Raw genomic sequence first — 24,613 nt, 5'->3', positions numbered from 1 at the left:
TTTGGACAGGCAGCAGGGGACACGTGGGCAGGCGAGCATGAGTCAGGCAGGTAGCTTGTTCTCAGTTTGTCACTGGCATGGTTCAATGTGTCCCCTCATGGTAACTGTTATTGAATTATGATTTTGACACTTGGATTAGATTTGTGTAACTATGCCATAAAGTCCCAGGAAAATAAAATTAGAGTAAGTGTCATGGTTTCACTGAGTACTTATAGTAGTATTATATTGATTATTTTATGTTTTCTGATTTATAGGATCAAACTGTGAATTATTTACCACTGTTAGATCCCTGGCAAAAACTCATAGAGTTCCTTTTTTATTAATTTGGGGGTGCCAAAATTTTGATAATATGGCTTTTGATAATATTCCTCTCATAGGAGAAACGTCCAAGCCATTTTTGCATATTAATTCATTCAAGAATTGGTTTTGAATTTGAATATGTACTATAGATCAGTTATAGTATAGGGACATGGAAGTAGAGATGTTTTTGTGACAAATCTTTTTCATTTGACAAGAATAAAGAGAAGAAAGTCATATTGTAAGAAAGTCATTCTTAAACAACCAACTAAAATTCTTTAGGAGTGGATTATTTTGGCTTATTTAAAGATTCTGAAAGAGAATGAAGAATCTCAACTCCAGTACAAGATGGTCTTGTTTTTATTTTCTTCTTAGAACATTAGGAAGAGTTCATCCTTATCCAACCCTCTCATAGTGTTTAAAAAGAAATAGAGACTTAGAATGTGTCTTAAGACAGATACATTCAGGATCAGAAGGTATTAAGTAGCAAAAGAGGGCATGACACCAATTTCCTATAATTCTTCGTCCAATATAGCTCGCTCTATACCTGTCTGTGTGTTTGTGAGTGTTTAATTTAGATTCTCTGGTTTGTGAAGAATAAAAACTGAAGGAATGGTGTGAGGTATAATGAGAGAGGGCTTCCATGGGAAAGAAAGAACATCATTATAACTGGATTTCAAGGAGATAAAATTTTGCCCAGGCATCTCTTAGAATTTAAGCAATGGGAGTTTGTGGCTCTTCTCTGTTTCTTTCATATGCCTCAGGTACTTCTTGACCCTTCTGCTATTTCTTTTAACTTCTTACCTCTCCTGCTTTCAACTGTGCTTCATAATTCCCAACTTTGACCTGATTATGACACCATTTAGCCATATTTTTATTTCTGTCTCTTCTGGAGGCATTCTGTCAGTTTTAACTCCTTAGTTCCCAAATTAAATTCTCCATAGCAAGCATCTGATTGGTAGAGCCTGTTGTACCAGACTACGTTGAGAGACCTAGAGAGCGTACAATCATCTGCCTTCCGGTCAGGTGCCCACCATAGGCTCCACCCAGAAAGGTGCAGCTGGAAACACGGCTGCCTAGAAACCCCTCTGTCTTCAGAGGCTGTGGGTGGAAAGTGCTGTTCATAAGAGACCGTGACTTGGCAGGTACCATGATTGACAAGGCCAGTGCACTGTGTGTATTGGGAGATGTCCACTACAGGGACTTAGTTATTGAGCAGCTGAAAGGAAAGTGTATAATTCTCATCCTTCACCCTCTTCTACTGCTCTCTATAAATTTGCTCTATTTAGATCAAGGATGGTTATCAAAGTCAGCTCTGTGGGACTCACATGTATTACGTTTGCATTGTCACATTCCTGTCTCCTTAGGAAGTTGGGCAAAGGTTGCATAGAAACACTTTCAGAGAGAAAGAGAACACTGTTGTGGTCATAAACTGCCACACAGCTAAACCATTTCTTCTTAATGTATATTTACTATTGACTTGGGCTGAGAGAGTTGAGTTCTCAAGAATTTTTTTTCTGTGGGGGTCCTAGGAGGAAAAAGAAAGGCTTAAAAGTAAGAACATGTTATTAAAATATTATGTAGAACTTCCCTTGAGATTTTTAATTTATGTTTTCTACAAAATATCTGTCATTTTGTTTATTTTCTGTCTTATTCACCTCTCCTATATTTTTCCAATAAGTACACAACTATGGCTTGATGATTTCTCTATAGATTGTCTTGATGAAAGATCTGGGTATGTTGCTGTGAGTTAATTACCCTAATTCTGTTCTATGTAAAGGATTCTTTGTGATTTACTTAAATTCTCACACAGGTGCCTTCTTTGTGCCAATATGTTTAGAATCTATTTTGGTACAAGATTCTAGGCGAGATAGCAGAGGTTATGGGAAGACATGAGAGGGAGACTGTTTTCTTCTCAGAAAAAAGTGGAAAGTATAGTGAGATGACCTTGCCGTGTGACACTATGTTTAATCCCATTAAGACAGCTCCATAACTATTAGAATAAAATCAGCTTAAATCATAAAAGTCTTCCATCTAATATACAGAACTTTCTACAGTGAAACTCATTGTTTAGATCTACTTAGATAAGTAAATAATATAAATGGAATGGTTAGAAAAAAACTAAGAAATTCTCCTTGAATGATTTTATGCTTGAGTGAAACAATGATTATATTTATATTATTTTCAAGCATTTAGAAAATAATATACATATAACCAATCATTTTGCTAAGCTGTATTTTAGAAATTTATATGTTTTCTGCCTTTCCAGTGCTTTTCAATTCCTACCTTATTTGGGAAAAAGAATTTGTCATATAGTAGACATATATGCAAGCTGCTAATTACTTCTGGGATTATGTAAATCTAACAAAGTCCAGTTGAGTTTTCATATAAAGAAAGGTCTCAGAGGGAGTCATCATTACATGATGGATTACAAGTGAATTTCTTTTATGAATTCAAATAAGGCAGTTTAAAAGGCCACATACACTATGCTTACAAAGCTCAAACCTACATGTTTATTTTTATTTGTATTTTCTTTGGCTTGGTTTTTATATAGGAAACCTTAATTTAGCAATTAATTCTTAGCTAAGAAGCCCCGTGAAAACTCCTGGGCATTAGGGAAGAGAATAATAGGCCTAGCTGGTTTTCAAATTAATTAAGTACTGCTGCCTTTTAAAAGATTAATACAGGAGAACATAGAACTAACTAATCAATCATATCTTCTACTAGGTTTTCTTTTTTAATCAGGAGAAAAATTATTTGAGAGAGATTCAAGATCCCCTAGGAGCAATTGGGCTCATAGCAGTAAAATAGCTGTTTTATTTGTGATGAGCGGAAAAACACTGTTTCTATAAAATTTGATTAATAAATCGATTGGTCCTTTAAAAAATTAGCTCATCAGGGTAACAGGCTTAGCCTCACTCTGTCTCCAAGTTGACAGTGTTGTTGCAAATTCTGTGACATTGGTGAACAACCTATAGTTACAATGAGAAGCATGTAAAACATGTTTTATAATTTGTATGGTAGTCTCCATATATGGCGTATTATGTAGGATTCCCATGAAGGCTGATATAAGTGGAATAGAGTAATCTTTTCAATGTATAGTATCCATCCTGTCTTTACACTATTTATTAATTAAAAAATTTCCCAGTTGCTTTAAAGTAAGCACTCATTATGAGCAAGAATTCAGACACTCAAAGATGTTCCTGAAGTCATCTTTAACAGTGATGATAAATGTGCTCATCTTAAAGCTTTAAAAAAAATGACTTGATCAGATTTTTGTATGCATAGTAATGACCTGTAAATTTAGAATAACAGAGTCACATAATTAGATGTTTAAATATACACAGACACATTATATATATGTTTGTATATATGTGTATATATATATTTTGCCAAATATTTATATTTAGTATATTATGCTCATGGTGAAATCTCAAAGAAGTCATACATATATAATGATTAGAAAAATTGCTTTCCAAAAGGTGTTATTTTTCAGATACTGTAACTTTTTCTCGAGACCACATTCAATTTATTAAGAAAACATTCAAACATTGCAAATATACTAATGTTCCTTATGTTTACTTGCCTGCTCAGCATAAGTTGCTCGGTTGTGTTCAAATTCTCATTATTTTGTACTAATGAAGGAGAAGTCTTTTATAGATTCACACATTTAGTATGCCAAGTTACTACAGGAAAATATGATGCTTAAATAACCATCAAGGAGATTGCAGGACTTAATATGTTTTAAAATCTAGAATTTAAGATAAAATTATTTTTAATCACACTAATAACAAAAGATTGTTTTCTAAATCTATGAATTCTACTCAAAATACAAATAAAAGTGCTTGATGACTGGTTTTAATACAAAAGATGAACTTTTCTTATTAGCAAGATTATTTTAGTATAGAAAGATATAACTTCTGAGCTTGTATTTTCCCCAAGATACTTGAGAAGATTTTTATTTGGAACTATAATCATTAAAGATATTTTTAAAAGTCTCGAGGATAAATATCTAATTATAGAAAGGAGGTTATTTAAGTTGTCTCTGTATATATACATCTTTTTAGTAACCTCCTTTTTGGTATTTTTATTTAACATTCAATTAAAAAAGGAAATATTATGGTTAACCTTTCTTCAAATACGAGATCTTTTATGCAGGTGATAGAAAAGCTCTGATTTTTTTTTTCTTGGAGGGTCATGGTGACCAACTGCTTAGTTTGTCAAAAATAAATGTGCAAATATTCTTTATTAATACCGGGATTGGAATGTTTGCCCAATCCTCATGACTCTGAGCTTATTCCTTCAGTCTGGCTGTCATGTCATTGATGGATCCTGAAGGACACGATAAAGAAGCTTCTCTCCTTTGCTTGGGATCTTCTTCTATATATTCATAGAGTAAGACAAATGCTGTGACTCTTAGATAAAAACTTTTCTCTTAGATTAAATTTTCCTCAAAGAAGAACAATTTCATTTTCTACAGCCAGATTTGAGGCCAGATTCAATTTATTAAAAAATCAAGAAAGCTAATTGTAGCCACTTCAGAAACAGATATTGCCATGTCGCCAACTTAGAATATCCCCTTAATGCCTATTGCTTGAGAAAGTCCATGGGATATCATATACCTTTACTGATTCCTTTCACTTTGTCCCATTTTTAGTGGATATAAGAACCTATGAAGGCAGTTTCGATGGGCTTGATAATAATCTCACCTTGAATGGTGTGTCCTCTTAATGTTTGATTAGAGAGGACCTTTCACACTTAATTTGCATGAGAAAGGCACATTTGGTCTTATTAAAGATATATTTCTGATCTTTATACATTCATTTTTAACTTGATTCTTTTTTTCAACATCCCTTCTGAAACTCACATGCCATTTCCCACCCCACCTTCCCATTCTACAAAACCATTTATACCTAGAGAAGCTTCTGAGGTTGAAGAAATACTACCACTTAAATTCATTCTTCTTACCTGTTAATTCAAACACAAAATGATAGTATATATGACTTGCTTAGGATTTTGGTAGGATCTAGTAACTTCTGTAATATATATAACAAAAATTACTATCTGTATATCACAACAGATTCAACATCTTTTTGTCCTGGTTAGTAAATAATAAACAGTAGAATACTATTAAATTATTTAACAATAATTATACACACAGTGAAGGTTGAATGATATTCATCATTGTATTTCTACATCTTTCCAAGCTTCATAAAACTATGCCATCCTGAAAATATTACATCTTTACAATTTCAACCCTTTTCAGAAGGACTGAATAAATACAGAATTAATTAGTCACACAGTGCAATCATTCTTTATTCCATCATAATGGCGATAAAAAAGCAAGTCAAAGTTTGAACAAGACTATCACAATTCCCTGATAATGGTGTGTCCAGAAGTGTGCAGTTTCCTTCTTTATTTCCTTGGGATCGGAGCTGACAACAGTAGCTGAAATGTTGATCCTATGATAATGCACCCATCTTGATTTCCACTGGCAATTTTATGTGGAGTCCAGTGGCAGAACTTGATATTTTTCATTAATCTCAACAAAAAACATTGCTTGCTTTTGTTTTTGAACAGAAATGTAATTCTTCAAAGATCTATAATTTAAAAATTCTCACCATAACTTTGATCCTACAGCTTTGATTTTCTTCTGCTTTTTCTGCCTTCTTTTCTGAGGAGGAGCCCACAGCCTCTTTGCCATAAATTCTCCCTTGCCGACCTCAATAGGGGCAGTGAATTCTTCCTAATTATTCAAATACAGCTCGTCTCATGTTCTTTGCTCAAGAAAGAAGAACTACTTATCTAGACAGTCTTTTTTTTTTTTTTTTTGCATTTTTCATTCTCTGTATGAATAAAGCTTAGGCTTTCATCACCCCCTTGCAATACTTCCTTCCTTTACACTCATTTTTAGGTTGAAGGCAGGCTGTGGAACTGGTTCCCAGCCTCCTGATTATACATCATAATATCCTATCACCTTTTCTTTTTTTGCAGAGATCTTCACTGGCATGCCAGCCTCAACTGAAACAGCATATGTGTCTTCAGGTAAGGAAAATAAGCTTGTCAAATTTTACTAACCAGAATGACAGACATAACTGCTGGCTGCTCCTTCTACTAAACAGAACCCCTTCTGCATCCAACTTTCAGCTGTTCTTGTTTTCTGCCAATATTTTCCTCCAGCTCCTTCTGCCTTTTTGGATTTTACTTAAAGGAGTCCAGTTCTTGATGTATGTCTGAACTTGGGTCTGAGAGGCATGCATGAGAAAAAGAAATCTACATCTAGATAAAATTTCGTGACATTAAACGAGTAAAGGAGACATCTAGGTTATAAATTCAGTTTTTATATCTTTATAGGTGCTCCTCTTGGCCGCTTCTACTTTCTTTCATCTGTCAGAGTTTGTTCCTGGCTAATGTATCAGTGTCTGATCTCTGACCTTTGGGCTCCTGACGATCAGTTGTGGGTCACTAAACTTAAAAAGAAAACACTCTTTAGGCCTGATGTTTTAAAATGTTCCTTTTTTTTTTTTTTTTTTTTTGGTTTGTGTTGGCTTTGTTTGTTTCTCACTTTCTGTAACATTTGCTGAGAGCAATTATAGTCTGAGCAGATACTTGATACTTATAACCTAACTTTACTAATGCATGTGTAACCATAACTCATTGTTTTTTTTTTCAGTAGCTGTGAATTTAATTAATCTACTCTAATTATTTTTTACTTTTTCTTATCTTCTGTAATTATATAGTTAACAGAAACTTAAAGTGTTTAAAACTTAGTATTTAATTCTGGGAGCAAGTTTTTGTGGACCTAGATTCAACGCTCACTTCAAATAATTTGTTTTTTCATGATACTTTACAGTTTACAAAGATTTTTACACCTCATTTTATAATCACAACAAATTTGCGAAATAAGACATTATTTTTCTTCATTTTACAGATGAGGAAACTGAAGCATTAGGGATGTTAAGTCATATAGCTCAGCAAATGGACGAGCAGATAGTTCAAGCTCAGTCTGATTCTTTTAATCACCCCATATTTAAAGTTTTGTTTTCATTGATTTTTTTCCATTATGGTCTGTACCTTGTTGAACCAATAGGAGGCCATATAATCTAACACAGCAGTCTCACTTTTTCCATTTTACCTTGACCAGTTTTTCATCTTCCCTTCAAAGCCATTGTTCAAAATCATAAAAGCTAAATTTCTCTATATCCTAGACCGCTTTGGCCATATTTAGGGCATATTGCTGTGTCATTACTAAGAGATGTAAGTATGTGTGTTGTAGGGTGGGATGATCCTGGAGTCCAAAAGGCTCTTAGTTTAACTTTTCTGAGTAATAGAAAAAAAGAAAGAGGGAGAGGGAGATGGGGAGGGAAAAAGAAAGATAAAAGAAAACCACAACAAAAAAAGTTATTGAGTAATCTGGAATTCTTTACCTTTCATTCACACATTTAATGTAGCAACTTCATTATCTGACTCCAGTAGAGGTTACGAACCCGAGCTTTAAAATTTATGTGGTGCTTGTCTTGGGAATTTGGACTGTAACTATTATTTTCTGATATATGACTTGAATCTTTATTACTTGCTGGCTGCTGACTTTCAACCTTTCTTTGATATTAAGTTGTTCTTATTTCTTACTCATAACAACCCTTAGGTCCCATGCTTTTTTTCTGCATGAGTTATGTTTTATGCTCCGTCTGTACTTAAATACTGGTTTTCTTCCTTTATCCTTGCTACCTAAGAGAATCTTGCCATAGTACATTTCCAATGATTGTATTATGTTTATTCGGCATGATTTGTTTGATCCTGATGTAATTGCTCTAGTAGATTGTGCATGGGCTTGATTTAGCACCGTGTTAGGTCAGGATGTTTATGCAGACCAAGATGCCTGGAAATATTCTCCTTCTTTAATTTTTTTATTTTATTTTCTCTACGCATGAAAGTTGACTTTTATTCTCTTTGGTTTCATATTTCTTAAAATCAAAACCACACCTAAGAGAAGGAATTTCTCTTTCACCTGTAGTACGGCTATGTTCAGTGTTTTTCTGGGAAGTTCATACAGCTGTTGGTAGGCGGGATACTTTACAGATGGGCTGATTCCATTTTCATCTCTTTCAAAAGTCTTTGGTTCTGGACGACCGAAATATTCCTTTGTGGTCTTTGAATATTGTATACACCTTCTTTTGACTTTGAAATGCTTCAGCTTTTCTGTCGTACTATTTTCTGGTACTCTTTTTCTAGATGATACCCAAGCCTGGCCAATTTCTAATTTAAGAATCAAGCAGCATGACTCAATAAAGCCTCATTCCACTTTTATGTTTTATAGAGTCTCCCATTAGAATATCAGTAACAACAGAAGGAGCAAATACTTCTTCATGTAAGTATATTTAAATATTCCGTTTGCTAGTTTTTAACCCAAGACAATATCTGCCTCCAAAGATTATGTTCATGACTTGTCTGCTCTTATTGAGGGACAGTATACGAAGTGCGGGAGCAGGATGGTGTTTGCCTTTTGGAATAGAAATGGCCTCCTGCTAGGTTTGGGGTCAACTAGATACCCCATTCCCCTAAGATACATATAGATCTTCAAAGATGCTACATATGTGCTAGTTTTAGGAAAATGTAGTTTCTTTGAATATCAAGAAATAACTTCATAGTCTCTGAGGCCTAGTTCTGGGTGAGCAATAGAGAGCATTGTGTTGTTGTTTTTTTTCTTTTTAAGTGTGTCTTGATGCCTTCAGCAACTACTTGGGGCATGATACTCAGCTATCTGAGGCCTCTATTCCAAAGGTCCTCAGTTCTCATATAAAGTCTGCTGTGATGGAGTAAGGAAACTATATATAGATGCCCTTAATTCAAACTTGATAGCAAGTGACTAATTATGAAAATGTTTGAAAGCAAGTCCCTAGGCAAGATCTCAGATTAGTTTTCATCTGTTTAATGTTAAATGTGCTTTGTGGTTATGGAGTTCTACAACCGTTAGATTGATTGGTGCTTTGTGCTATGTCAGGGGAACTTAAGACATTAGCAAGGACTAGTAAAAATAGTTTTCATACTTATAAATTGTGACTAGCATAGAAGTAAATTTTATATCCAACAAGAGACTTTATCAGACCTTGAAAATAAAACTTAGAACTACAGTCTTTGTCCTCCTTCTTTTAGCTCTTTATTTAAAGCTAGTGCTCAGTTTGATAAGCTCTTCAATAAGTAGATGTTCTCAATTATTCAATTCCAACCTGGAGAGTGTGTTTAAGGAACAATTTCCTTTGGCCATCAGTATGGTAGGAAACCCTTGAAAAGGAGGTCTGTACTTTTGGCAACTTTAGCTGTTTCGTCAGCCTGTTTAAATAGATCCCATTTGACTTAAAGCCTTTTCTTTCAGTTTAGTGGTAGGTACCAGAACTATAATGATATGATGTAAACATATTTTTTATGGCATGAAGTATGATGTTTTGGCTACATTTTAGCTAAATAAAGCATCATTTAACTGGATTGGTGACAACAATCTAGTAAAATCAAACAGGAAATGAAATGCTAAGAAGGACTAAATTGGCTTCCTCCATACTCTGAGGACATTCATTACATTCCCCAAAATGATAATCCTTTCTAGGGAGTTTGGGATATTTGTTATTTAATTCTACTTATAAAAAGATTAGTATAATTATACATATTTTAGATAACTAGCATTAAGAAATCATGTCAAGCTGTGTTTTTTTATAATTGAGTGTTTATTATGCAAAAACAAATGCTAGGTTTTTCTTTTCGGCTTTTTGTCTGGGAATAATTTCTCCCCTGCATGATTCATTGAATAAAGTTATTGGAACTTTTGTAATTGGAACCCTCCATGCTATCATTAACGGGACAATGGATGCTGTCCTTAAGCATAGCTGATTAATTTTGGAATGGAAGCAATATTTCTATTGGTTTTCCAGAGCTTTAGGGAATTGAAATGAATCTCTCAGTTTACATTTCTATTCATTGCAATACTGTTGAGAGAAAAATAATGTTGAAATCTGACTCTGATCTCTAACTCTCAGCAGAATTAGTTTCCAACATTTAGCAAAGGTTTAAGATTAAGAAAGGTTTCACGTACAATTTGGTAAAATACTCCGTGTGCCATTTTCGTACATCGGTCCCTGTTCATGATAGGCTCTTGGTAATATATTTTTTAATCTCATGAAAATATGCTCTATAATTTGAGAATAGAAACCAGTAGTGGCAGAATTCTCGGTCCAGTCTTAATGAGAACAATGAAAGCAGCGTGAATCACTAGCTCATTTAAAGGCGGCACCAAGCAGAAGAGCTGTGACATAGATAGATCTCTGCCAAAGGTTGAAGGTGAAACTTGAAAAATCAGCACTAGCAATAAGCCGTACATAAAAATTCAAAATGTATAAAAGAGTCAAAGGCCTTGGAAGAGTTCACATGGGTCAGAAATAATCAGTCATGAAGAATAGTGTTGTTTTGTTTTGTTTTGTTTTGTTTTGTTTTCACTCAATTTCAACCAAAAAGGAGGCACTGGTAAATCCCCGTATGTGAAAAACGAATTATGCTTTTATAATGTAATCACATCTGTGGTGGGCTACATTCTTTGAACTATTGACATTGGTGTTTCCTAAAGTAAATTTTGAAAAGCCTTTCTGAAGTAGTATGGATTCAGCAAACCTGTTATGTATTATAACAATTTGGGGTGCTTTTTGGGTCAGTGTAACAAAAGCTCTGTAGCTTTATTACTTTTCAGTTCCTTTGGTAGAAATGTGCATATCCTTATAGGGAAACGTCCCCTTCCTGCCTGTCCTGTTTTGAGAGCCGCTCACTTCTGAGTAAATCTTGAGAGGTTTCAGCAGTGGTGGCATCTGTCCTTGGCCCTGCTTCGTGCCCTGCCTTAGATGCCAGGTGTCATCTCTGCCAACATCCTGTTTCTCCCCAAAACCTTCCCTGACCCCTTCAGCTCTCAAAGTTCTCCTTTTGTCTTCTTTAACTCATGTTGAAATAGAGCAAAAAAAAAAAAAAGGAAATAAAAATTGCGCACTTACCTATCCAGAATAATATTCTGATATTTTAGTATATTTTCTTCTACTCAGAGTTTTTCATTCTGGCTTCCTACTTGTCCATCCTCCCCCTTATCTATTTAATATATCATGAGCATTTTCTCCATGTCATTAAACACTAACCAGAAATTTTTTAAAATACTATTTTAAAATCTAAAATTTTAAAATATATTTTAAAATCACTGTATGATGAAGAAATCATTCTTGATTAGAGCTTTTTAAGGGATTTAGTTTTCATTTACAAACACTTTATCATTTTTGACCCTTTCGTATTTATTTTTTCTGGTATTTCATAAATATTGGTAGAATATCAAAGTTAATCATCCTTCCTTTTGTGTGGTAAAATTTTAACTACTTTCTTTTCAATTAGAAACTTACATTGTACATTCACTATTTTTAGAATTATTGATTATAATTTTTTAAAAGTTTCTTATAATATCTCCTGATAAAGATCAACATTATTTTCCTTTATTTTATTTTGTAAATAAGGCATCTCTGATTTAAAATGTATAAATAATTTGCTAAATAAGTGTCCTATTACACATGAATGACAGGTTTTAAAAGAACTTGAATCTTACAAAACAGTAGGACTATCTTGTTCCTGCTTTATACAAAATCAGCAAAAAAGTAAATGGATTGTTCAGAACAAACCTTAATGACTTCTCTTGAAGTGCCAGCTGCCAGTGACCCCATTTTGTAGAGAATTTTGTCAAATGCTATAAAAAATACAATTGTTATACCAACCACTTTATTGAATTAAGCCCCATCCATTTCAATTTAATATATAAATGAGGAGAACAAAAATGAAAAGCCTAATGAATAGAAATAGAAAAAAGTAAAGATAAGTTTCTGGAAAACAGTCTTAAGTAGTAATATAGATTTTAAAAAATAATAGTAATAATAATAAAATAATAATAATAATAATAATAATAATAATAATAGCAGCAGCAGATGTTTAGTGAAGGCTTACTGTGCACCAACTACTGCGCTAGATGATTTCTGTGAATTATGGCTCATGATTCTTACCAAAATTTATTCCATTTTTCAGATGATGAAATTGATGTGTCTGTCTAAAGTCACACTTTAGCAGGATTCAAACCTAGTCAGTATACTAGCTTTCTTTGATGCATGAGATCTAGTTGCCTCAAAGAAAAAGCCTTTAGTATTAGAAAGAAAAGAGATCCTGTGAATGGATTGAAAAATAGTCTTTGATACAAAGTGGATTGGGAATATGTGTTGTGGATTAAGGTAACTGCATTACCTGGAACCAGCTCATAATCTTTATGTTACACATCAAAGCATGACAGGTGGTGAGGTGAAATTGAAAGATCACAGACTTTGGATGGACTCATGTTCTTAAGTTTAAATACTGGTGCTGTGTAATCTTAGGTAAATTAGTTAACCTCTCTGAGACGCAGTTTCTTTGTCTATATAGTCTCATTCATTTCAAACCTATATTGGGAAGCTTAATGTGGGAAAATGAATGTGATTTATTTAGCACAGCTTTGCTTAGGTGGTCTCCCTTATATATGGAAGAGAATAAGAACCTAAAGAAGTGATGTGGCTCTGAAGAGAGAATGGAAATCAGGGGAGTCCTTGCATCTTATTTGAACAACTTAGAATAATATCTTTATAGTTGGAGAAGGAAAATATTTAATGATTTTTAGCCTAAATGATACTGCTGAAAAGAAAGTTCTATGCCAACAAATCACTATGTTTTTTCAAAATATTGTATAGTCTCAGCTAAGGCTGCATTTTAAAGGAACTTATCCAGGAAGTCCTCTTTGGAATCTCTGAATGGAATGAACAATTTAATCTTTAATTTGGCACCTAAAAGATCTAGCTGAAGGAAGAAAATTAAAATGTCTTTTGTCTGCAGAGACATTTCTATTATAATGAGTTACAGCATTTTCGCTTGGGAATAGCACAGTGATATGTATTGATTAGATGGGACTGGGTCTCCTGGTTCATTGGTGAGAGTTAGAGCTATGGTTCTTACATTTCACCCTCAGCCGTAACTGACTTACCTGCTTTGATGGTAGAGGAAGCTGCTCAGACCTTTGCTTAATGATTCTCAGCTGGAAAAATTGCATTTCAGTTTCAGATCTTTATTTGTGGCAAAAAATATGAACTCTGGTCGGTCACTGTTGGAGAGTTACTTTGACTGAATGCAAATTGTATTTCCAGACTTCTATAAACATGGCATTTTCATGGGTGTGGGTGGTTCTGTCTATTGTGAACAAACCAATTACCATGCATCATGTAGCAATAAAATAATAATTTGAAAAGGAAATTTCCTACCTGGTATTACTTCCATTTTTCTGATTGCCTAGAGTTAGTTACAGATTTTTAAGATAATACAGTGACTTGGAGCAAGAGTAGGAATTCATATGTTCAGATAAGTTATTGCCTTCATGTTCATTTCACTCATTTTGTAAGTGAATACACACACACATATATATATAATTTTTTTTCTTATAGTACTACCTGCAACTGTAATATAATTCTTCAGTTCTAGCTTTGCCTTTCTAGAGTCATTCAGTGTCTCTCATTGCATTTCACTGCTGGACAAGATAATCTCAAAACTTTCGATCAAGCTTATAATTAAATCATAGTTAACTTTATTTAGTTGAAATTAACCTTCTACAAAATGATTCTTTTGACATACAACTATATGTGTGTGTATGTATATATAAATAACTGATATTTGTATTATACTATATATTTTATAAGGCATATTATAATTTTTGAAGTCATTTATTCACACAATAACTCTGTGACCTAGATTTCAACCCATTTGTCAGATGAACAACTTGAGGCTCAGAAATTTCTGACATGTTCAAATTCAAAAACTAAGTAGATGGTAGAGCAGAAACAAATCTGAATCTTCTGATTTCAGATCTTATGGTCTTTTATTGCAAATTCTTATGGGATCTATACAGCTAGGTTGAGGGCAGGCCTTCTTTTAAAAAAACTAAACATCGAAATGGAGTTTTTATAAAGATCCCAGGATATATAATCACATTTGTTGCAATTATCCCAAAGCCGACTTTTACTGAAATAGTACACTGTTCACAATCTACAAGTAAATGAAATAGACAGAAGAGCCCTAAGTTCATGCAACACAATTCAAGGGTTTTATAAAAGGAGGGATGCTGACTTATTCTTTGGTTATATTATTTTGAGAATGATGTGGTCTATTGCAAAACATGCTGTTTACAGAGATGGGAATAATTGCAGAGCCATTGCACTCATGAGAATCTGATCTTTGTCTGAAGCGTATCTTCCTCAATGGTAGTTTGGGGAGATGAATTGCCTTATTCCAGGCTAGCTACTGTTTAATCTATTCTATAATATTATATATCTTGGAAATTATCTGTATGATAGCTAAATTTATCAGACCTGGAACAATCATTTCTCCATATTCTTTGAGGGTTTTTTACTGGAATAGTCTTTTTAACATATATATACATATATATATATATATATATATATATATATATATATATATATATATATATACACACACATACACTCACACACACACACACACACACATATATCGTTCATCTTTCTGTGTATCAGCTGAGAGAGAGAAAGGCATCTTTATTTTTTTATTTTAAGAGAAGCATTTACACTATAGTGTTTTTAATCATTATGGACAGAGTAGTGAAACAGATTACATATAAAATATTTTTAATTGTTTAAAATGATAAATTGGAGTCCAGAGAATGGAAACAGAGGCATATAACAAGAACACAGCTAGGAGAACAGAGCTAGCAAGATTTTGATAGTTTTATTTATGCTGAACTTGGTGGCTTTCTTAATTCTTCATTTTTTTCAAATTATCTAAGAATCTGAGAAATAGGAAGATAGGAATAGAGGCCTTTAAATTAAAAAACCTTGGATGCTATAAGAAACAGCCCCCGCTACTCCTTCAAAAACTAAAAAAGGAATAAGATAGAGGAAGTAGTGAGGAACAACATGATAAAACAGCAAAATAAAGAAATCTGGGCAGTGATTTAGTTAGGAGTTTTTCAACTGCAAGTGATAGAAATTCAACTCCAAGAGCTTAAATATAAAGGGAGTATATTGGTGTAAATAACTGGCCCAATTTGATCCAGTGGTTCAAATGATATAAGAGGATGGTTTCTTAGTCATTATGGTTTGCTTCCCTACAAATGTTAGTTTCATTCTTAGTGGGATTTCTCTACCTGACAGGGAGATAGCTACTGGTATCTTTAAGCCTATATCCACATATCTCATAATCTAAAAAAAAAAAAAGTGAGAAAGTCTACTCCCTAATCCAAATGGCAAATTTTAAGGAAGAATCTTATTGACTCTACTTGCATCATATGTCTACACCTAAAATAATTACTGTATCCAGAGAGATTAATGACTCTGATTGGGCAAGGTCTGGGTCAAATGTCCTTCACTGTCTGTGTTTGGGATAGTGAGGCAGATGGGCTCAGCCCCATGGGACCTGTATGAGATAGGTTCACTGCAGAGAGCAGGAAGGAGAAAGTGGCTAGATGAGCAAAACCAGCACGGTCTTCTCCAGCGAATGAGCAGACAACTTTAGAAGAATCAGGAAATAGATATCAGTCACACAGACTTTTAAAAGAAAATTTTAAATGAACGTTACTGAAAATTAATTGAGCAGACAAAATTAAAGCAGGATTACCATTTTGAATAATGAGGTGGAAAACAACACGATCGAAACATCATTTTTTTAAAGTGTTTATTAATACCTATGAGCTCACAATAATCATCCTTAGGAATGCCTTCTTTTTTAATCCAGGAACTCATGCTTTTCTGAAAAAAGTACAAAGGAGTCAAAATATGAGTTACAGTTTTCAAATTAGAATGTATATGAAGTATCTTGAAATCTGTAGTGTTCTGACTTTTGGAGTCAAAAGTCAATGAGTACTTGATCCAGATTCTTTTTTAAAAAATATACATGATTAAGTAGGTTTTGAAAAATTACTGGTTTCTTTCACCAGGGTAATTGCATGTTGATTAGGGTTTTTTTTTTGTTGTTGTTGTTGTTGTTCAATAAGAAAAGAAAAAGAAATATGCTTAGCCCATTCCATTTAATATTGCATAGAATATTCAACAGGTCTTAAGTATGAGATCACACTGATTAAAGCTTTATCAGCCTCATAGACAGCAGTTCTGAAAACTAATAGAGGTAATCTCTCTGTTCCTCATCTATGATCATCACCCACTTTTCTCTGTCCTACTCTTATTATAATGCATCTAGCATTAATTCATTTCTTTAATAAAGGTGCTCTGTATACATAGTTTAACTAATCATCAAAGAACTGCTAGAATGGCACTTTTCATTTTATCTCTCAGTCTACCAGAGGTCAGCAAAATCTTAATAATCAATTATGTGGGCTGTGCTCATTTTCATTCAAGCCCATAATGATCTCTTATTTAGAGGGTTGGGTGTTTAGGTTGAATTGTTCACGGAATATGAGCTATCGTTTTGTTCTTTGCTCAGGTATTTTAGAGCCTTTAGTGAATATCAAGCATTTTTAGAAACGTGACAAGAGGGAAGGAGGGACAGACTAAGATGGGCTTTGTTAAATGTTGCAGGAACTTTTATTTGTAATGATAAAAAAATTTCATCAGTCTTTTTTTTTAAATTTTTAAAAGGAATTTGGGGCTATTAATTTCTCCATTTTAATAATAAGAAAACTAAAATAGATATAGAGACTAGTTAAGTGACAACTAAGGTCAAATAAATCAAGAAAGTGAGTGGTAGATTTAAGATTAAAATTTGATGGCCCTATTTTTGCTATTCGATTCTTAGATTATTGAGGACTTTCCCTCTCTTTAATGAACAAATAGTTAATAATTCAGTTTCTACTATGTTCCAACATGATGCTAGGAACTATGATGTATTTTTTGGAGGGAGGCAATGGCTGAGAGAGACAAATAGAGAATAGTCCTTGGACTGAAGGAATTTGCAATAAAGTAGAAAGGTTAATTGTGGTTAATTGGGCTAATTGTGTATGATGATACATAATCATAATACAGAGTAGAATATGGAGAGCAGTCTGTTAAATCAGGTTTTTAAGAAAATAATATTACTTAAGATGGAATACATTTATCCATTCTGTGGTATGTGATTTAAAAGAAAATATATAATATATTTTGGAGATATATATATATATATAAAATTTGTAAAATTTACTGTTGTCTTTTTTAAGTAGCCGATTGCTATTTCTGCTTTACATTTAAAGCTCAATAACTTTACCAGCAAATCTGAATCCTAAAATTGATCTCATTTAAAAAGACAATGAAAATCTATAATTTACCATTAAAACTAAAAAACTAATGAAGATTAAAAGTATCAGAAATTAATTCACACTAAGTAGAGTTTAGAAAGTAGTTTGGGGATTTTTTAAAGGATGCAAAAATTTAACTGGAAACTTGTAGAGGAGAATAATCACAGTATGGTAAATGGAATTGCTTTTTATCAGAAACTTATCCTTGATACATAGAGAGACTTACTTGATTAGATTACCTTGAAATGTATATGAAAAGTTGCAATTTTCTGAACAATTTTATTTTCATTCAGTTAAGATTTTTTTTTTCCTAAAGGTCATTCAGTTGACTCAAGACTGGGAGAAGTGGTAAACTTGAAAATGTATGTCTAATAAAGTATATTAATCCATTAAAATTATTAAATATTGAAAAGCAAAAGTTTTCTTTATAGTTATTCTTTTTTCAATTTTCTCACAACTTATTTATTGAGAGCAGTGATTAATTGACAAGAACTTTCTGTGTCATTTGATCAAATTTTCAACTACAAATTTTCCATGTAGGAATTAAGTTATATTAAGAAAAAAAATTCTGCAAGGGAAAATATATCCAATGTTATTGTATAATATTCTATACAGACACTGTCCTCTATTTTAACCCAGCAATCTAGCTATTTAATCAACCTATAAAAATTCATGTCATTCACAAATAATGTAACTTTGAGAACAGATTGTAGTTAGTTATAATTCCTTGTCTACAAGACTCCAAGAAGTAACTTGCCACATTTTCCCTCACCCTCCCACCCCCAAAAAACAAAACCCTGTGAAATCTAATATGTCTCACCTCTGATAAAAAGTATCAGGAAGAACACCCTGCCCCCTTAGATAGGGTATTTTATGATAAAATGTGAAATGAAGGAAATATGAAGACTAATACCCTTGCTTATATCTGAGAGAAAATTAAGTGGCCATAATAGATTCTTTATACATTTTGTACATCTCCTTTTAGTTGATGCAGATGGATTTTTTCTCTGCTGTGCTCATAGCAGTTTCTTAATAGCACGTCCCTAATACACCAAAGCAGAAATGCATCTTTGTTCTGACTTTCCTCATGTTATCTGTGAAAAAATAAACCATACAAAGAGTTCTTGGGTATGTTTTAGGGTGAATAGATTATGGAGGCGGGAGAATTACCATGTATGTGCAAATGAGACTGTGTGTGAAAGCAAGATAAGCTTTAGGAAAGGAAATGGGTGACTCAAAGGCACATAGGCGCTTATTGGAACCTTTAAAAACCTTTTTACAGTGCAGGTAAAAGGGACCGAGATTTAAAACTGTTCAGCCTAGTGAAAAAATAAATAAAAATGAAAGATAAATGCACTACATGAATACACACAGAAACAAATATTATAGTAAAATGTTAGACACACAGAAACAAATATTATTGTAAAATGAGTCTAAGAAGCTTCTGGCTGAAGGAGTCTTCATGAAGAATAGGGTCAGCTATAATCTCATTAATTTTCAAAGTGTCATAACTCCTTTTTAAAGAGAAGTGCAGACCTGGGTATATTTTATTAAAATAATGCTCTGAAATTATAAAACAAACAAACAAACAAACAAAACAAAAAAACATTTTTGTCCAATCAAGGAGCAAAGGCAAACTTTATCGTTTCATTGTTGTATTAAGATGTTAGATTATCTTCTTCCACCCCACCAGCAGTACTCTCTTGGTGCCCCAATAGATCTTGTTCAAGCAACAACTTGCCACTTATTATGAACACAGGTTTCCCTAAGGTCTTAAAGGAAAGAATTTTGGTTTATTTGTGTAAATCAAACATATCACTATACTGGTTCCCAGGAAGTATTTATTAAATGGGTATAAACATTGACAGTGAGATGATTTTAATTAGAATATCACCAATTTTAAAAGTTATATACATATGTAATTATAGGAAAACCACCTAAACCTTAAATCATGAAAGCAGATATTTAAATATTAAAATCAAAGTTAAAATAAATAACTTTGACTTAAATAATATTTATTAGAGCATTTTTAACATTTTGAGAAGTATTTCACACTTTGAGCTTCTATTTTAAATTTTTTTCTGGCTTTTATATATGGAAGGTTTCTTCATTTTATGATGATCACTTGTTTACATGGTGATTTTTAAAAATCTCTTTCACCTTAGACAGCCGAAAATCCACATATTCACTGGTTCGTCACTGTTCCTCTCCATGGTGCTGAAGAGTCACTTGTGGGAGTAAGGGAATGCTACCATAGCATTAAGATTGAGTTTGCTTTTATCATCATTAAAAATAATCATCATAATAAAGTAAACAATAATATATTTTAATGAACACCTAACATGTCAGGTACTTTCATCTGAGAATAGATATTTTTAGTCCCATTACACAGATGAGAAAACTGGGACTCAGACAATTCAAAATTTGTCAACATTATATAGCAGGCGATAGAAGCAGGTTTCCACTCTACCATCTCTGACTCCACGTCCTGTGGTTTTCATCCAACCAAGACAGTAGTGATAGGGATGAAAAAAAAAAAAAAAACTCTCAGAGGGCTCCTGTTGTGACCTCAGTAGGCTACTCTCTTTAAAGGTCACATGATCATTGTAGCTATTTTTAGAAATGGTCTTTTTCTCTAATGAGATTACTTGAACTGAATCTATTCTACGAATCAAGGTTCCTTCACAAGGTACAGAAATACATACACCCATTTACTATGATTAAAGGCGTAAAAACTAGAAAGTTTATATATTTATATAAATTATGTTTGCTTTGAACTTGGATAATTTAGAAGGAATACCACAAACTTCTCCCCCTTCACCATCTAGTACACACACATTTGGGATGGAGGGAGGCTGATGAGCATGTTATGGTAGATAAAAGGTGTATGCATTAAATATCTGAAACTCAGTTTATTCAAAGAAAAGAATAAGCATGACATGATATGTAGACTCAACCACTTCATTCTTGATTTTGATGGTAATTTTCACAACAGTTTTGAGGTGCAAGATAAAAACTATAGCTTTTGGTTTAAATTCCAGATTGATATGAATGGTTATTTGGTTTTAACAATTCCTACAGTGGGGTTTTTTTTTTTATGTTTAGATTGACTTATTTTGTCAAATTTTAAGGGTTTTTTGTTTTGTTTTTTTTTCCAGTCAAGATGGCATTCTCATCCCCCTGCAGCTGTTAACATTTAAAGCATGCAGCCTTTTGTTGCACTATGGTGTAAATTCCAAGTGACTGACGATGATTAAACAAAAAATAAAACCTGAATGGCACTATCTCAAAATCTACTTAAAGCCATGACAGATATCTGTCTGTAGCAATATATCAGTTTTGAACACATGAAGAATAAGAAATCGTGGCTTTTTTAACAGCCAGGTTTCTTTTTCTTTGAAATCAAAGGGGAAAAAAAATACCAATTTGTCCTGGATCACTAAAACAGTGACATGGATTTCTAAACAGAGTAGACAATAAAAATATACAATTCATTACACCTGAATTTGAAGTCTGATACTTTGTACCATGTTCATTTTAAACCAGTTGCAGTTTTCTCATTTGTATACAGATACTAAAGTAACATAAAAAAAGAACTTATAACTGTAGTTAAAAAGCAAGCACTCAAGAAAGATAAGACACAAAGAATTAATTGGAATTATACCTCTTCTTTCTGCACTGACTGCAGAAGCTTGGTGATCTGAATTGTGCTTCAGCAGTGAGCTCAGGAGTCCCTCCAACCCCCCAAGGCTCTTTAACATTCGTTATTACTTAGCTATTTTATTTGGCAGGCATCCCTTCTATCTCATCTTCTAATGCACTGGCAAGGTTCCTATTGCCAATAGCTTAGAGTCTACTACTGCTAGGGTGAGCGGCATAGCCGAACTTTCTAGCCTCTGCATTCTTATAAATAATGCATCTGGTTTCCTGTAACTACATGAACCCTTAGACTTTGGTGAGCAAGTCTTTGTTAGTCAGGGTAAAAGAGCTGGGAGATGAACGGTTGGGAAAATAGTTGTAGGCAGTTATTATCACTGATTAGAAACTGACTCCATTGTATATATGCATTAATCACTAGGTTAATGCTAATGGAATGCTTATGATATTTAAAGTAGACATAAACAAGATATATAAAAAGAATATCTCAGCTGACTAAACTGTGTGCTTAATTCAACATGGAAAGTGCTTGTAATGTTGATCTAGGACCTTTCAAAACTTTATTGCCCATAATTAGATCTAATTTACTCTTCATTTTTAAAATGTCTTTTAGAACGCACAGAATTCATTGACTTTTTGGGTGTGCGTGCACTTGTCCTTAGAACAATAATGAGATATTGGTTAAAGATAATACCTAATGCCCCAGGTAGCTTGATGGCATTACACATTATTGGATTTGAAATGAAGAAGAAAATAAATACTATGTTGATAAGTTAATAGCAAAGTAAGTAATATATATAATACTTTTATACAAACATGTTTATAAACTTTTGTAATTAAAAAAGTTAATGTTTTATTTTTGAGAATCAGAAATAGTAGCATTTAAAGAGAAACCAGTTTTTAAAAGTGCAAATTGTTTAGCAATGTCCTTTGCTAAACAATGGATCTCCAGACAATGTTAGTATAAAAAGAAAATACCATCCTAGTATATATCCTTTTCTTCATTGAACATGCCATCATTGGACATTCACAGAATGACAGTATTTGGCATTAAAATTATGTTGTAAGGATAAAAATTTCAAATGATCTGGATGTTGAATGAGAAGTAAGTTACTCTAGAGCCTTGTATACTTTCATCAGAATTAATTGAAAAAAGGAAAGATCATGTTTCTAACTAGATAAACTGTGTTTATTTTGATCTTTTCATTGTTGATTAATTACCATCAGTTCAAATATGAACAGCTCATATATTTATGAAGATGATAGCTTGTAACTTTAATTGTAAAACTTATTTGGTCATCTTTAGCTTTTGCCATGTCAGTCATTTTGCAGAGCCTCGTTAGTTACCAGAACTAATGTAACTCAAAGTGATTAATATTTATTTTTTTAAATCTTGTTGAATTTCCTCATTGATTAAACTAGTTTCTACAAGCAACCAATTTTTAAATTAAATCATCAGATCTATATCTGTATGAAATATTTTTTGTCTTTGATTTTGACTACAATAGTTTTTTTCTATTTTGAAAAGTCAAAATTTCTATAAAATTAAAACATTTTCTTAATTCAGGAAATTTGGCTAACTAAACTTTAAAACTGTGCATTAGAATCACCAGTAAATAAGTCTTCAAATCACCATAAAGATAATAAAATGTATTAATATTTTATTTGACTTATTCATTTTAATCCACACACCAAAACAATCAGATGACAACTTAAAAATAAATAAATAAACCTACTATCTAATTACTACTCTAGCATAATCTGTTTTAGTTGGTGGGTTTTTTTTAAAAAATTATTTATTATTACTGAGAATATAAATAGATGATATATGTTTTTCTGCCTCTAACTGCCCAATACTTCCAAAGTCCTCTTGCGTAGACATAGTCCCGTCTGAATTTGAATCTCTGCATTCTTCTTTTATCACTAGTCAAAACAAAACACTATCAGAAGAAAACATTTTCATAACTGAATCCTGAGTGAAGGGAAGTCTCAGATACTTAGACATGTATGTACAATAAACAGTGTTTCCTGACAGGCTCATTTGAAGAAAAAAAGAAATCACTCCACAATGTCTGCCACACAAATAGAATTCATTATAAGACTATGGAATCTCATTTTCGAAGTATTTGCATTTGTGCCAGACTGGCATTAGGAAAACTAAGTCCTCCATTAGAATGTGTCACCATGGAAGGAAGAACCATTGCAGTTTCTGTCTTTTTGTCTACCTCGTGTAGGGCCTGGCATTTATTAGGCACTTGGTGAATAATTACTGAATGAATGAATGGATGAATGAATGAAGTTACCAAAGTCAACAGGGAAAAGATCAACCTAGAATGTATCTGAAAAACCTGAGAAAAGGCACACACTTTAAAAACTATGAGAAATCTGTGGCAGAAGAGGCATTAATTAAAGGCCAAACCTTCCCTTTTAACTTTACCATGAATAATTTTTAACGTGTTGTAACTGCACGATGTTTTCAAATATTAATTTCTTTAAAAAAATTGAAAGAGAAAAGTCGAATTTTCCTGCTAAACTCGGTTTATGACATGTCATTTTCCATCATCTCGTTCATATTAGAAGAAATATGCAACAGAAGGGCATCATACTATTTAGTAAATTAAAGTTTTTTGATTCATGTACTTACTGCCAACATCATTTAAATGGGTTGATTTTATCACGCCAGAGATAAGCCACACAGCAGAATTGAGTGGACCACCTACAGTTACAGATTAAATTCTAGTGTTGGAAAAAGGTATGCTGATCTGAGAAGTAAGTTTGAAGTGGAAATCGTAATGTGTGTGTAAACGTATACATTATCATTACCATAACTGTTCTTTTCCTCTTCTCTTTCTCCTTTCTCCCCCAAATTCAGTCTTATTTTGGTCTGACTACTACAGAGCTAACAGAAAAATTATTTCTTATCTTATCAATGATTTTTTTTTTCTTTTTTAAAGTCTTCCATTGGTACTCTTTCAAAATATAATTCTCAAGAGGAGAAATAAGGATCCTGATACTGAAGATTATAAATTAGGAAGGACCAGTGTATACATTCTAGTTGCCACAATATCTGACCTGCTCCATTTTTCACAGTCACCTTCTCTTCTATTTTCCAAGGTGCCTCAGACCTTACTACTCTCAAAATCTGAATCATGCCTTCACTCTTGGCAGATTACTTCACTTGCTACTTCAGAGAAAAGAGAGACTATAGGATGAAACTTGTTTTACCTTTCTGCTACGAAACCTATAAGCCCCAGCACTATGCCTGGGGCATAAGTCGGCACTCAGTAAACATTTTTTTGGATGTATAGTGGATGGATAGCT

At 33.0% G+C, this 24,613-nt stretch overlaps 1 protein-coding gene across 8 annotated transcripts in view; it reads left to right on the top strand.

Moving 5' to 3' along the window:
- NRG1 (neuregulin 1) overlaps positions 1–24,613 on the top strand; it is a 955,597-nt gene that overhangs the window by 810,844 nt on the left and 120,140 nt on the right. For 6 of the 8 annotated variants that reach the window (XM_039846418.1, XM_039846423.1, XM_039846427.1 and 3 more), the window contains exons 4-5: positions 6,292–6,342; positions 8,615–8,665. The exons of the other annotated variants lie outside the window; for them this stretch is intronic. In XM_039846418.1, coding sequence (XP_039702352.1) covers positions 6,292–6,342; positions 8,615–8,665 — 102 coding nt within the window. The remainder of the gene's footprint in view (positions 1–6,291; positions 6,343–8,614; positions 8,666–24,613) is intronic. 8 annotated transcript variants of the gene reach the window in all.

This window comes from Pteropus medius, unplaced genomic scaffold (genome assembly GCF_902729225.1).
Source record: "Pteropus medius unplaced genomic scaffold, Ma_sr-lr_union100, whole genome shotgun sequence".
Classification (NCBI taxonomy): Eukaryota; Metazoa; Chordata; class Mammalia; order Chiroptera; family Pteropodidae; genus Pteropus; species Pteropus medius.
The sequence above is the reverse complement of the archived record's forward strand: the minus strand, read 5'-3'. Positions and strand labels throughout refer to the sequence as shown.